Source organism: Alosa alosa, chromosome 22 (assembly GCF_017589495.1).
Source record: "Alosa alosa isolate M-15738 ecotype Scorff River chromosome 22, AALO_Geno_1.1, whole genome shotgun sequence".
In the NCBI taxonomy this organism is placed as follows: Eukaryota; Metazoa; Chordata; class Actinopteri; order Clupeiformes; family Clupeidae; genus Alosa; species Alosa alosa.
In genome coordinates this window covers 18,081,516-18,098,011 of record NC_063210.1, presented here as the reverse complement: position 1 = coordinate 18,098,011, position 16,496 = coordinate 18,081,516, and the positions used below count along the sequence as shown (strand labels likewise).

General features: G+C 41.5%; 1 protein-coding gene across 27 annotated transcripts in view; it reads right to left on the bottom strand.

Annotated features, from left to right (window-relative positions):
• LOC125287330 (deoxycytidylate deaminase-like) overlaps nucleotides 1-16,496 on the bottom strand; it is a 75,369-nt gene that overhangs the window by 41,717 nt on the left and 17,156 nt on the right. For 11 of the 27 annotated variants that reach the window (XM_048232988.1, XM_048232996.1, XM_048232997.1 and 8 more), the window contains 4 exons: nucleotides 15,878-15,955; nucleotides 13,027-13,162; nucleotides 7,316-7,432; nucleotides 5,307-5,403 (listed from right to left, as the gene is read on the bottom strand). In XM_048232988.1, the coding sequence (XP_048088945.1) occupies nucleotides 5,307-5,403; nucleotides 7,316-7,432; nucleotides 13,027-13,162; nucleotides 15,878-15,955 (428 nt within the window). The other 16 variants (XR_007192344.1, XR_007192345.1, XM_048233002.1 and 13 more) reach the window with 7 other exon arrangements.

The following is a 16,496-nucleotide window of genomic DNA, read 5'->3' as shown; positions in this document are numbered from 1 at the left end:
AAACGAAAAACGATGGTTCCATGCTATCCATATGGGGTTACATGTCCACCAAGTTTTGTCTACCCGGTCTTTCAGTGTCCCGGGAATCATTGGCGGAAATTTGGGCATCTGAAAAAAAAAAAAAAAAAAAAAAAAAAATCTGACTAAACCTATATGACCGCCCGCTTAAGCTGTCGCGGCGGTCATAATAACGACTAGATGTACCGCTGCCAGCGACCTATTTTCCTTTGGCACAAAAAAGCAATAAAAAAATAAAAAACTAGATGTACCCCGCTCAGTCCTGTACATCCGTTCATGAAAATAAATCACACTTCAATTTGTCTCCATATTTTACTCCATCCCCCACTCTTGAAACTTTTTGTGTATGCTTGTTTGGCATGCCTGAGTGTGTGTGTGCGGCTGCACAGAAAGTGCACCCTACTGGTGCTGAAAAGGTGAATAGATTGTAGAATAGCCAAAGAAGATGTAGAATTGTTATAAAACCTTTAAAATCTCTAAACAATCACAAGTAGGGCAGTTCATCACAGTTCATCCATTGCAACTGGATTGATGAAAGGTCACTTACACCTGTAGGCTACATTGTATTTGGGAAAAGCAAAAGGTATCAGCATAATGTTATTTATTTATTTATTTTTTATGTATTTTAAACAAAAACATCTCTGTCAGTTCCATGCCGTTTTCAACAGCTATCAAAAACAAAAGGTCATTTTGGATGGATGGATTTTTTTGTGAATGTTTCTTCTTCTACATAAGATTTTAGTCATCTTTAGTTCATGTAATACTTTATTGTCAATGCACAAATTAAGTAACAGTAGTCTGAAACGTTATTGTTAATGCACAAATTAAGTAACAGTAGCCTAGTCTGAAGCGAAGTGCTGTTTTACATCTAACCAGTGGTGCAAATAACTGACATGTCCAAATGGGCCTTGATGAAATCGCCGCTAAGCTAGACTGTTCATACACATTTTAACGGGCCAAAGTTGAAGAAACTTTTGTCCGTTATTGTTAGTGCAAATATAGGCTGATTCATGTTCCCTTGCATTGTTTAACTGAGGTCCATGGCTAGTCTGGCTTTCATCAGACCAAGCTCAATCTTTTAAGAAATCAAAAAAAAATAAATAAGCGGGCAGATCAGGCTGGGTTCACCCAGCCTAGTCCATAGGCACCCGATATTGTTTAATTTTCGATTGAGATATACACGCTCTGGCTATTCTAAATGCAAAAAAATGCATCAGGGGAGTTATGACAAAGCGGTAACTAACAAACTAGATCCTAATAGAAAGTTGTTAGCTTCCCTAAGCTACAGGTAGGATTATAAGGTAGGCCTATTGACAACATAAATTGTCAATAGGCTATCCTGGCGACACAAATAAAATCTCCTTTGGAAACCAATGGCTTCGCCTTACAGTATCAAGCGGACTTAAACTGTCATATCGTTGGCGAAAAGTTGTAATAACATTCACGCAGCTCCATGAGTCAATGAAAGCGCAAAATGAAGTAGCCACTTCTAAATGGGACCTACTATACAGTAGCTTAAGGTGTTTTGCTAAAACAGCCATAATGAAATGAAGGTGTCATTGTTTGGATACTTCACACACACGCGTGCTTTTAATTTCACAGACTACAACTACCAAGCTGTAATCAAAGCACATCGATTCCCCTCTCACACCCTGCACGCTTAAAACAAAATAAACAGGCGTCTCAGTCTCACGCATGTATAGGCAAAACTGCATCAGACCCGGTGTAACGTTGGTAAATCTTCCATTGCACAGAATGATTTTGTAGCACGTGCAATAAATGACAGTCGAAGATACAAACAGTGCTGCTATACATTTGCTTGGTATAACCGCATTTATAGTTTTCTACAAATGCAATAAATCAAATGCCTCCATCACTCAACCAACGCTTAACGGTAACATTACCTAGGTCCTTATTGATATTACAAGATTAACGTTACCTGCAGTAAAAACCAAGCATGTCCGATAAACATCCTCAGATTTATTTCGGCTTCAAGAAGAAATGGGAATTACACTTCATGTGAACATCGTCCCTATCCTTATTAGATGTTAAACTGCGGTAAATTACAGTCCTTGTATGAAGCGTCCATTGTTTTTTTCAACCCCTTTTACTTCCAACAAAATTACGTCTCACTGCAACGATCGCCATCTAGTGGACAAACGACTACTTCTCGCCAATACTGAAAATGCAGCCATGATGATGATGATGAATATTTATTTTGGCTTTCTTTTAATCCTACTGATTTTCATTTTTTTTTTACCGGGGGGCAAATCACAAATGAGTGATTATGAGTCAGGTTTATGTGGGCCCTTGAGACCAACATACCATAAAAGATTCACAGAGAACTGTGTCTGCCCTACCCTCCTTTCGGGGGGTCCAGTCCAGCGGGGGCTGCAGATGAAAACGAAAAATGACGGTTCCATGCTATCCATATGGGGGTACATGCTCACCAAGTTTTGTGTACCCGGTCTTTCAGTGTCCCGGGAATCCTTGTTGGTGTATGCGTCACTAAATGTACACATAAATTATTTTATTGTAAGGCCCCCATGAACGAAAGTACACAAAACTTGGCATGCATTCAGAGGGTGTCATAATGATCCTACACTTTTAATTTTGTGCAGTTTTGACTTTGTCAGCTCAGAATATTGAGATGAAACACCTAATTATTATGCTTTTTTTTTTTTTAACTAGGTGGCGCTATACATGAAATAAGTGGTAATGGGATGGGTTGACATGCCCCTTAAGACCAACATACAAAAAAAAAGGTGGACCTCCTAGGCCCTACGGTTCTCGAGATATTCACAGAAAACTGTCTCCGGCCACCTACAGGCCAGTTGGTGTATAGTAACATAAATTAATTTATTGTGTGGCCCCCATGAACGGAATTCCACAAAACTTGGCGTGCATACAGAGGGTGTCATAATGATCCTACACTTCCAATTTCGTGCAGTTTTGACTATGTTAGGTCACAGATACCTTCAATTACACCACCTCATTTTTACTTTTTTGTGTTTAACTAGGTGGCGCTATACATGAAATGAGTGGTTATGGAATGCGTTGACATGGCCCCTTGAGATCAACATACAAAAAAATAATGGTCCTCCTAAACCTTACGGTTCTCGAGATATTCACAGAAAACTGTGTCTGCCCTACCCTCCTTTTCGGTGTGCAGTCCAGCGTGGGGGCTACAGATCAAAACGAAAACGATGGTTCCATGCTATCCATATGGGGTTACATGCCCACCAAGTTTTGTCTACCCGGTCTTTCAGTGTCCCAAGGAATCATTGACGGAAATTTGGACATCGCGAAAAAAAAAAAAAAAAAAAAAAAATCTGACTAAACCTATATGACCGCTTCGCTGCGCGGCGGTCATAATAAGGTAAACCCTATTTTTGCTGCCAATCAACAAAAAGCATGCCTTTTATATCTGTGTATGTAGGCTACACAGGATTTTATGTACAATAAACACAACCAAGAACGAAACCGAACAATCGTTTCATTTGAAACTAGCAGAAATTATAATCAGAAGTTCATTTTCACCAAAAACCGGGACAATTCTTGTCCCGGGAAATATTTTTAATTATCCGGGACAGTCACTCAAAAAAGGGAACAATCCCGGGAAATCCAGAACATGTGGCAACGCTAAGGTGGGCGTGTCCAGTGGGCTTACAGTTTTTCTTAATGGCTTTGGTGCATTTCTCAGATCAGAATTGAAATTCTTAAAACGGTTTCTTCAAATTCCATATCATCTTATCACTTGTGCACATAATTAAAGCAGTTTCTCCCCATCTTGTAGAAATATAGTACAATGATTAGTACATCCATGCAACTAACTTTGTACAAATGTCAGCTGCTTTTAAAATGTTCAATTGCTAATGTCATATTGGTCAAAATCCACTATACTGGTCCCCTGCGGAATAGTACCCCACAAATTGCCTTATTTCATTGCTTGTGTCATTACATGTAATATGTGTTGAACTAGCAGTCATAACTTGTCATAGTCTGTCTCTAGCATATATAAGTACATGTACAGTATGTGTGACCTGCAGACAGGAATGTCACTGATTAATAATTCAAACAAAAACACAGATTTTATTTAATTGTATTTTGTCACAGCAGTAGTAGAGTCAAACAGAAAATGCATTTGGTGCTATATGTTGCATTCAATGAAAAAGCCATTCACAGCAATGCCTTCAAAATGGACATAACAGACTCACTACATCTACACTTGACTGATAGTCATTAAACTTGACTGATAGTAATTTCTGAAATGGCAGTACTTCATTAATATATGTGGAGGATTACATTTAATAGTATTATACTTGCTGTTAGGGAAATGTTATGGAAAATGTTAGGGAAAAATGCAGAAAGAAATAGATACAAACCTAACTATTTTAAAAAGTTACTAAGGTGGACAGCCTGTGCCACTGCTTAGGAATAGTGTTACTACTTTTTACATTCCAAAGCTTTTTGTAATAGAAATATTGTAATATTTTACAGATAGATTTATATTACAGATAGATTTCTGTAATAGAAATAATATATTTTCAGGTTAAAAGACTAAAAGTAAAAATACATCATGAAAAAAAAAGTGCTTGTGTTTAGTTTGACTGTGTGGAGAGGGTAGAGAACAGAAGCCATCCTCTCAGTGGTAGAGGAAAGATAATGCCGTGGGGAGGGCCGTCAATCAGTCGGTGGATCAGCCGGTGGATTATCAAAGAGACCAGGCTCAATTTCATCAAAATCAATGACGATCTTTCTGGAAGACGGGCGAAAATGCCTGGCACACAAACACACAGATACACACACAAAGACAGAGACAAAGATAAAAAAGGGAAAATATTTTGTTTAAGAAAAAGTTTAAGTGAACTTCTCTTGTGATGCTTTGAATGAAATTAACCCAAACTTGAGTGAAACAACACTCTCTCATTTTTTCCCCTCTTCCTTCAGCTTAGAAATCCATCTCCCACTACTATGATGACCTTTAGTTTTTGTCATAGTTTTGTCACACACAGAGTAATTTATATTTGTGAATGAACAATGCAGCAATGCCACACACTCAAACACATAAAAAGGTTTGTTTGTGTCTGTAGTACATTTACAAAGGATTCACACAGGTGACGGTGCTCACAGTTTTATTTTTCTGGCTGAGAACAACCAGCTGGATGTACATGAAGCTAGATGCACATGAAGAATGTCTGGCCCCTTCTCTTTCTCTCTCTGTCTCCCTCTCTTTCCCGCATGTCAATAGCAGAGTAGGTGCCAGATGAGGAGCTCTGGAGACTCACCTGTATGGGATTCCTGCCAAGTCAAGCATTCTTTTGGAGGCAATCACCTCTGTCTTGTTGTGATACTTATCTGACAAATAAATCACATCCTTTATACCTGTAGGTAACAGAGGAGGGATGTAGAGATGGAGAGAGAGAGAGAGAGAAACAGAGAGAGGAAAGAAGTCAACTACCTGTAAGACAGGCTGAGCAGTGTTGGCCTGACTGACCTGATCTGGTCTGTGGTGAGGTATGGGATGTTCCAAGATGCTCAGAGGTTCACAGAGTTGAAAGCAAGACAGTCTTTCTTCTCTAACATCATCATTAGAAGTACAAATAACACTTGTGTGCTATTTACAACTGTCAAGAAATTAACAAGCCCTTAGGATTGATTTAGGATTGCTACTCACTGGGTTTAAAGCAAAGGATACTATTAAAGCCTCAGAATATGACACGAGAAATTGATTACTGCGGGCTTTTCACAGGCCTCCCTAAAAAAACTATCAAACAGCTTCAGATGATACAAAATGCAGCAGCTAGGGTAAAATACTGTAATTGACCATGCACATTACTCCAATACTAACAGGAGAAATCCAGCGATTTTCCACATAGATCTCCGTTTCTCGAGATCACGAGTACTGTCGGTACGGGGAAAAAAACCCGAAAACATTTGGCTTTACCTAACTTTCGAGCTGAGTTCCAACAGCTAAAGTAGCCAGGCAAGCGATTTTCCACATTTAGATCTCCGTTTCTGAGATCGGATGTACTGTCGAGTGCGGGAAAAAAACCCGAAAACATTTGGCTTTACCTAACTCGAGCTGAGTTCCAACAGCTAAAGTAGCCAGGCAGCTACAGTGCTACACTCTTGGGGCATGAACATGGGGGCGGGACTTACTCATCCTCTCCAGTTATAATGCCTCCATACTTCAAGGTGTGAGCGAGGCTGCAAGATGAAAATGGATGGAGTAAAGTATGGAACAAGAGAGAGAGAAAGACAGAGAGAGAATGGAGAGAAACATGTGAGACTGCAAGAGGAGGAGAGTGAGCCAAATATGCAAAATGTTTGCAAATGAGGTGCGAACAGGGAAGCTCTGCCTATCACTACGAAACGTGATGTACTCTCATTTACCATAAATTACCCTTGAAAACATACCAAAACCACTTAATTTAAATTAAGGGTCTCTTAATTTGTATAACAGGCCCTTCATTTTATCTTAAAATGCAATTGTGTGAAACCCCTTAATCCTAGGCAGGGATCACACTGGCCAGCGGCAAGCATAACGCAGTGCTCAGACCATAATAAGTTCTACCTCGTTCCTATAAGTAACACAAAAGGTTTGCCTAAAGTGACAATTGAATACGCTCACGTTGCGCTTTGAAAGTTGAACCAAGTTCAACGCTCAGCTTTTTCAAAGGTAGCGTTACGCTAGCGCTGCCACTGTTCCCCTGCCGAACCATAGAGAACAATTAGGAAACCTGCCGCTTGCCGCTGGTCAGTGTGATCCTCACCTTAAGGTGTCAAGTCAAGGTTCCCTTTATTTGTTGTGATTAAGGGGGTAGTTAAGGACAATTTAAGTATATCTTAATCTTGTTTGAAAGTGTTAATTCAGGGATTCCTTGATAAATGGGGGAAATTAAGGGGAAATCGAAAAAGTAAGGGGTAAATTCAGTAGGCTTTTCTCCTTAATTGACCTTAATCTTTGAACATTTCTAAAAACAACTTAATTATAGAAGGGTTTTAAGGTCAAAAGTATGGCATTTATAAGGGGTGAAATTAAGTGGTTTTGTTTTGTAGTGTATTATCAGAGAGAAAGTAAGTTAGTGAGTTAGTGTTTGTATACAAAGAGGTGTAATATTGGAAGGAATAAAAACATCCCTAAGCTTGTGAGTGAAAATAATAATTATAAAAAAAACATTTGTGCCTGTAACCCAAATTCCTTCAATTTTGTTTTATAATTTTCAACTGTATCCTTCTGATTGAGTTTTTTCTTGTCCTTCATCCTTGCCTCAGTTGCTCCACCTCTCCTCACCTGATTGGATGATGATCTTGGTACACTCATTGCAGGGGAACAGGGACACATAAATGGTGCAGCCCTTCACATCTGCCGAGTTCTTGTTCATGATGGCGTTCAGCTCAGCATGGCACACTGCAACCCAAGGATGGAGAGGAACAGCCATTAGAGAAGGCAACAATCTTAATACACATCACTGAATTATGTGTTGGAAAGGTAGCTTTGTGATGAGCAGAGATAGAATAATGGTGTTATTTTTTCAGTAACGGGTAATCTATCCAATTACTGTTTCCATCGTCACAACTCAGTTACCGTTACTGACAAATAAAATGCTGTGTGTTACTGTAATTAAGCTCACTGAAGCTGTTTTCATCCAACCAGGCTCTCTCAGCCACAGGAGCTGCAACATTTTTGTTGCCCGGGGCGAGACAAACGCGTAAGTGATGATTATTGGCTAAGGTAGAGTAAAATTTCATGGTAAGCCAACCAGAGGCAGAGTTGGGTGGCATGCACATGCACAGTTGCGCACAAACACAAACGACCAGACAGAGGAAGCAATAGTGAGTCCAAAGAATTCAAAGGGGTCCAAATTCTTTGACATATTTAACATAACACATAAAACTAAAAAAAATAGATGCAATAGTTACTTTCCCTGGTAACTATATGTTTTATAATGCTGTAACTCAGTTACTAACTCAGTTACTTTTTGGGAGAAGTAACTAGAAACTAATTTCCCTTGTTGGGGTCATTCGGGTTAAGGGTTAGGTTTTTTCTTGTAAAAAAGGGTCCTACTGTATGTTCTCCAGTCCCATACAAAGCGGGGAACATAGGACCCGGGGAACATAGGTACGCTCCCACTTTTTTAAAGTAACATGCCCAACACTGGTGATGAGTAAACAAACTGAATTCCATTATCACTGCTCCTTGCAAGTGTGAGTCAGAGAAGACAGCAGAAGAGTTCCCCAGAGACTCCCTCATTGGAGAGGCTCACTATTTGCCTCACTCTCCTCTCCCATCCCAGCACTCCTTAGAAGTTTTGTCATTTTCAACATTTGATATGCTGTCTATGTAGCCTAGAAATCTAGACGCACCCTAGCGGCAGCAAATTACATTTGCTGCCAGGGCTAATCTAGCAACTCTCCATTGGCTTGTGTGCTGGAAAAATTTAACTTCTATCAGGTCAATCAAATCGTGTATAGAGACATTAGGCGGGCTTAACATAATGATTGATGGCAGAGTTGCAACGGTTTGCCTTGAATTCCCTGCTACTTGAAAACACAGAAGATAGATGTTTCTGTTGGCGGACAGCGTGACACAAGCTCTTTTTAAGTTGGCAAAAGTTTGAAAGGCCAACTAGCTCCGGTGGGAAAACGCATGGGACTCATAGCGCTGTCCTATTGCGTGCAGGGAATTTGAAAGACAACCGATTATCCGGCCCCTCGGACTAAGCACTGCCAATGGTGAGTGCCCAGACCCTACATTTTAATGTGGGTCTGGCTCGTCAGGCTACTGTCTATGTCCTTTTTGCAGGTAAATATAGGTTTACGAGATTTGCAGATTATCACATTCTGTTTTCATTTGCATTTTACACAACATCCCAACTTTTTCTGATTTGGGGTTATAGTCTGATTGCCAAAAAGCACAGTCTTGGTCTCATCAGACCAAAGAAGCTTCTTCCATTTGACATGTCTTTCACATACGTATGGGTGGCTGCACCGCACGCAACTGTGTGTAGGAGCCGTTAAGGTTGTTAATCACGTGTCATATGCTGAGGCTGTTAGAGAAGTCAAGGCAAGAAGTAGGCCTTCAATGGTACCAGAGTTAAACATGGATGGAACAGCAGGACTGGGTTTCAAGCTTGTGAGCACAAATGCTTAGTGCAACAAGAAAAAAGTGCAGTCAGCGATTGTACAGTAAGTCATGTATGTTTATGTTTATATTTAAATAAAAAAAAAAATACTTTTGTCAAACAAAAAATATATATATGTATGTGTGTATATATATAGGTATAATATAAGAGGTACTGGCCTCTACTATACCTTCAGTAGTCCCAGAGAAATTCCATGCAGGGTTTTGTTTTTGTTTGGGGGACAGGCTGCCTTTATTTTGTTTGTTTCCAGTTTTTGGAGTCTGGGCTGCCTACAGAGACTGTTTTTTTTTCTTTCATGTAGTCATGAATTGGGAATCTAGCGGTTGTGAGGAAATGATTACTGAATATGACAAATAAAATGTATGGGCTTGAAATCACATATGATATGATAGATCACCCCTGTGGATACACTGGTGTCTTTTATAGAAGTGCAATGTTTTTTTGTATCTTTCTTTCTTTGCCTTATACTTTTTAATGTATGTTGTATGTATGGGAGGAGGCTACTTGAAACTGTGAGTTTCGGTCGGTGTGAGCGAGCGGACTTTCAGTTGACAGTAATTAACACCCTTTTGAACAATCTAAGCTGTGCGAACGTCAGAGGGCGGTCTATGCTGATGCATCATTAGTGAGATAGGAGGACAGCTGCATGCAATTCCTAGCAGCATAAAATTAGTGGCGGCCGCTGAAGCGTCAGCATAAGCGGCAGCCCTCGTTTACAACCAGCCTCGTTACAAAGGACAAGCGGGGCAAGACGGTCAAAGACAAGCAAGTTTACCTGTGCAAGTTCACCGAGCACAGGCACCCGACAAAGGGCAAAATGTGCCGTTCCACCATATCTGTCATCACCGGCCATTGCCGAAAACGGCATCATGCCAAAAGGAGCAGAAATCGCCTTAACCTCCAGGAACTTAAACGGTCCTCACCGACAGAAACCTCCTTCTCCATGGGCTTGTGGAACTGTCAATCCGCGCAGTCAACAAAGCGGACTTCATAGCTGGCTATGCCAACCACCTTTCATTGGAACTCCTTGCTCTCACTGAGACTTGGATCAAACCAGAGAACACTGCCACCCCAGCTGCACTCTCCACTAACCTTACACTATCCCACACCCCTCGCCTATCTGGGCCGAGGGGCGGAACGGCCTGCTGATCTCCAACAAATGGAAATTCACCCCGCTACTGCCTTCAAACAAATATGTCTCATTCGAATTCCATGCCATCACAGTGATAAGCCCCAGCAAAACTCTACGTGCTGGTCATCTACCGCCCTCCAGGCCAACTAGGCGACTTTATTGGACGAACTTGACACTCTGCTATCCTCCATCCCTGAGCATGACTGTCCGCTTCTTGTTCTCGATGATATGAACATCCACTTAGATGCCCCAGGCTCAGCGGACTTTTGGCCCTGGTCCACTCCTTTGACCTCGAACTGGTTCAAAAGCCCACCCGACTCACAAAGCTGGCAAAGAGCTTGACTTGATTTTCACTGAACTGCAGCACAGACACCCTCATGGTGGCGCTCTCCATCTTTCTGACCACTTCTTCATCCAGACAGCCTGACAGAACAGCCTCCGGCTCCTCAGCCGATGGTCACGTTCGCCCCGCAACATCCGGAACCTGTCTCCAACGCACTTCTCCTCTGTGGTTGCCTCCGGTCTACCTCCACTCAACACCTTCTCCTCTCTGGAGGTTAATGAAGCCACTGATTCGCTCTGCTCCACACTGACCTCGTGTCTAGGCGAGCTGTGCCCTCTTACCACAAGGCCAGCTCGATCCAAACATTCTCATCCATGGCTAAATGATACCCTCCGATGCAGCGCGCACCAAACTCAGAGCCGCGGAGAGAAATGGCACAAATCCAAACTTGCTGGCGACCTCAAAACTACCAGACACTCCTGACCTCCTTCTCAGCCAGCATCACTGCTGCTAAGACTGCTTTCTACAATGACAAAATCAACAGTGCTACAGACACTTTCGAAAACTTTTCTCAACCTTCAAATCGCTACTCAACCCTCAGCTGCCTCCTCCTCCATCCAGCCTTACTGCAGATACCCTCGCCTCATTTTTTACAAACAAAGTGGCGGCAATCAGCAGTCAATTCTCTACATGCCCACTCAACGATCTGACTCAGATACCGCACTCCTACAACCTCTAGGGACTGCTGGAACATCTTTTTCAGCATTCACGCCTCTCTCTCGAGAGTGAAGTGTCCAGACTCCTGACATGCAGCCGTCCTACCACATGCTCTCTGGACCCTATACCTCTGAGCCTACTTCAGTCCATCAGCCCGACCATGCGGCTCCAGCTATCACACATGTGATCAATGCCTCGCTAACCTCCGGCACATTTCCAACAGCGTTCAAAATGGCCGGGTAACTTACGTTACTTAAGAAAGCTTCTCTCAACCCTGCTCAAGTCGAGAACTACAGCCCTGTCTCACTACTGCCTTTCCTATCCAAAGGCATTGAACGAGCAGTCTCCAAACAGGTCTCTGACTTCCTTTCACAGAACAACCTTCTGGATCCAAAATCAGTCTGGGTTCAAAAGCGGCCACTCTACCAAAAGCGGCTCTGCTGTCTGTAACAGAAGCCTTAAAAGAAGCCAGGGCGACCACTTTCGATCATCAGTACTCATTCTGCTTGACTTATCGGCTGCCTTTGACCACGGTTAATCACCGTATCCTTCTCTCTATACTTTCGCTGACATGGGAATCTCGGAGCTGCTCTCTCCTGGTTTGAATCCTACCTCACAGGGCCTTCGTTTAGCGTATCATGGCTTGGTCAGCTATCTGCACCTCACCATCTCACCACAGGGGTCCCCAGGGCTCAGTGCTGGGCCCCCTCCTCTTTGCTATCTACACCACCTCCTTGGGACAGATTATCCGTTCAGCACGGCTTCTCATACCACTGCTATGCAGGCGACACACAGCTCTATCTGTCCTTTCCACCTGGCGACCCCCTGGTTTCAGCACGGATCTCAGATTGCCTCTCAGACATAGCTACATGGATGAAGGCACACCACCTCCAGCTGAACCTCTCAAAGACTGAACTGCTGGTCATCCCAGCTAAACCTACCATACACCACGACATCAACATCAAATTTGACTCCCTGTCTGTTTCACTACCTGCAAGAAATCTATGGTTGTTCTCGCCCGCCATCAAATTCAAGTTGCTCTAAGCCCGGTCTTTTAGCCTACAACATCACGTCAGTCTCTACCCAACTTCTGGTTCAGGCAATCCCACCTACTACTGAATGCCCTCATTCAGACTTACACTACCCAACCCAAAAGGGCCATGTTACCCCGCTGCTCTCATCCAGCTACACTGGCCCTCTGGCGAGCGCGTCTCTAATGCTTGCCTACCACCGGCTCCCACCTGCCCTCAACAGACCAATCCAAACTTTCTCTCATCTGTTGTTTTTCCATCTGTTGTTCCTGGGTTGTGGAACACACTGCCAGTTCCTACAAGGGCAGGGACATCCTTTTCCACTTTCAAAAACTCCTGAAGACCCAGCTCTTTAGAGAACATCTACTCTCATAGCAACACTTACAACAAGTCTTACTGATCCTAGCACTCACCAGCCGTTAAACTGACAAGTAACTGTTAAAATACAGCACTCACCGGCGCACTTATTCTTACTGTACTGTTTTTTTTTTAAACTGTCCTAAAATTGTGAGAATTGTTCTAAAACTTACTGTTTACCATGTTGTTACTCGCTTTGGTTAAAAAAGCGTCAGCCAAATGTAATGTAATGTAAATGTAATGTAATGTCCTGTCTGTGTTTTCTGTGTCTTTCGAATGGACCCTGATTCTGGCAATAATGGTGATGAGTATGATGAAAAGTTAAGATACGTTACCCACCATACATATATTTATTGTTCAGTGGGTCCACATTGTCTCGAGCCCAGGGCAGCGATCCAGCGGGGCAGCCAATTGGCATCCTATTGTAGCCGATGCCCACAATCTTCTTCTCCGTGTTCACAATGCAGGCCCCGACCTTGGACAGAAATAACGTCAACATGTCAGTTGAGGTCAAGAAAAGGGATATTTCAGATGCTACAAAGATGGGACTGTGAACTGAAGAATCTTATTGAACATCCCTGCTCGCTATGGCTCTAGCAGAGGAGACAGCAAAGCCAGTGAGCCTTCAGGTTTCCACTGAGATGGGAAGCTAGAGACTCAAGGGTTCAGCCCAGGTACAGTCAGGATATTCACAATTCAAACTTACATTTGCAGCCTGTAAGTAGGTTTTGAGTTTGTGTTTTGGCCTGCTGCGCCACCCTCCACCCCCCTTTTCCAATGACACAGCTAGTAGCATTTTGACCTTTGGATTGACAGATTTGCCTACTTAAAGGTGCAGTCAGGGATTTCACAGGAAGTTGTGTTTGTTTGTGTTTATGTTTATATTTCAATTTATTAGCAGATGCTTTTGTGCAAAAAAACCCCAGTTTGTCCAATTGTCTCTCACACACTTTCCTAATCATGGCGAAACAACGTGCACACTTTTGGAAAGATGAGGCAGGGGCGCCACCAAGGGGCCACCACAACATAAACTCTAACTATGTGGCCGACGGACAAAAATGTGCGAATTGCTCACGGAGTACTTATCACACATAAATTACACAGATATCACGTGAAAGCAGAACCTGAGCTTTCCCATGATATTGTGATAAACAGTTTGTGTAGTGCATGGTGTTGTGATAAACGGTTCGCGAGAAAATTAAGGTTTTATATACATGGCATTTAATCATATTTCCATTGTGCACACAGCGCTTTGTCTATCTCCACACCCATTACTCTCGGTGGTATATCTCACAAACACCTTGGTCAAAACATGGCAAAGAGTAAAATTCTATCCAACTTTGGGCTGAAATTGTAATATATTCTAATAGCAGCCCAAAATAATGAATTTGCTTTCCAAATCAAAGAATCAAAAGTTGGTCATGGCATGTACAGATCCGCTGTGCTTTTGAATAGATATTTCTACCAGCATGCTTCAGGTGGCATGGATGCAGCACAAAGTATTTTTCCCTAATCAAAAGGCTGACATAAGATATATGTAATCATGATCACATCATACATTCCCAGATATGGGTAGGCTAGACATTAATTAAAATGTTAATTTAAATACACCCCCAGGACTAGGCTATGGCATAGGTTATATTCACTTAAAAAGCATATTGTACCCACTTAAAATACTCAAAAATATGTATCAACATACTTTTGTGTCAAATTGTTGTGTGAGATATTTTCCACAAACAAGATGCAACAGTAATCTGAGCTCTGCATATGGGGAAAAAAAACTATCATTCATAAACAGTATGTGCCCCACCCTCCTTATCGGCCTGAGCACTACTACACTACAGGCTACATTTCTAAAGCCTGAAACGGCAGCGACAAGCAACTGCGGGTGCACCAAAGTCGCCTTTGAGGCGCAGTCTACTCTGCATTTGTAATTCAAACTAATCCTAGATCTCCATTTAGTGTGTGTGCTTATACAAATAATGATGTGGCCTACACAATATATCCTGGTGTAGTATAAAAACATAATGCCATGAGTCATTCTACAGTTAGGGCTTCAAGTAGGTGTAGGGCCTACAATATTATTTGAGAAGAAAATGGAGAGGGAGAGAGATTCACTAGCCTTTCACCAAACTAGTTGAAGGTAATAAGGTGTCATTCTGGTGCACAAGTCTGTGAACTGTAGACTAGGTGGCCAGGTATAAACTAAAGTGCTTTGTTATATTATTCCACCCCTACATATTGTGTTGATGTAGGGGTGGAATAATAAATGTTTGGTCGTGATGAATGTCCACAGCAGTTAGTCATGGTAGTAATGGGCAGCTGATTATAAAGAGGGTGTATTTAAAAAAAACAGGATAGTATGACTATGAAGAAGTATAAGAAGTACTTGAACACTTGAACTAACAGTGCATATTTATGAAAGTGAATTTATTCATTTAAATCTGTATGATCTGAACTTGTATAGGCTAGCTCTTGTAAGTAAGTAAAGTAGGTACTTTACTTATGCTGACCAAAGTGCTGAAGTACGAACTTGCACAACACTGCCTGGAGCAAATTGTCAGTGGTCAAATGTGCCCTCCTGACACATTTGTCTAAAGCCTACTTTTTTGGCTGGCTGTGAAATTACTGCTAAGATTATTGTGACTTACTGTCAATGTTCTTGTACATTTAATGGCATTTATCTTTTTTATTATTATTCTGTTAACAATAGGCTACATTGTTTTACACCTGTCAAATCATAGTCATGTAATGGGAACATATGCACCCAATTGTAAAAGCAGCTAAAATGTTTCTTCACCTGGCTAAACGGCAATGATTTACCTTATGACTGAGTAGTGTATCTTAAGATTAGTCTTACAATGCAATCAAGGCAATTACAAAGAAAATAGGTAGGCTTCCTGTATGACCCATTCCGAATGAATTTTCTCCGATAATAAATACAACACATTGGGCTTGGCAAGAAATTTGGCAATACTACTTTCAAGTGGAGGCACCCCTGTCCAGAGCTGTATTTAAAAAAGAGACTACATTTATATATATATAATTAAATATATTATATATAATCACCGGTATAAAGAACCTGACAGAACCGTGATGACCTTGCAGGCCCATTAATGTTTCATGACAATAAGAGTAGAATGGAGCAACACATGGCGGGAGTGTTAGTTGGGCTTGTAGACAGTGATACCTTAGAGTTAGTGTCCGGGCTCTGTTTTGCAGCGAGGAAAGCCACAGCCATGAAATACTCCTGGTCCTCCATCTTATTCTATATATGCCAGGAGAAAGAGGGAAAAACAAATACAGGAGTGTGAGACATTTAAATGAATTTTAATAAATAATTTGTATTTTGTTTCCAGGCAATATCAGTGGAACTGCAGTTAGGTTATTATTTGATTTTTATTTCTTCACTTTATTCAAATCAACATAACTGCAAGATTATTGATATTACTTTTGAAATACCCAATGAAAAACATAATTTATGAATATTCTTAAAAATGGAGATATTGAATTTCGGAACCAAACTCTTCAATATGACAGGCCACGGAAATTGTATACAGCCATTTTATACAGCTTGTGGGTAACTCCCACTTCAATGACAAAAATCCAATGACAACCCTTTCCCAAGCAGGGCTTAGTCATAGAAAAATAAAGAAAGAAAAAAACGATATACCACAGGAAACCAAAAAGCAACACCATCTGAAATGTAATCAAACGTCCAGAGAGTAGCCTACACCCCTGAGTGGTTTGTCCTGGTGGTTTTGCGTTTTCCGTTAGTGGCGTGCGCTATCAATAGCTTCCATTTAGCC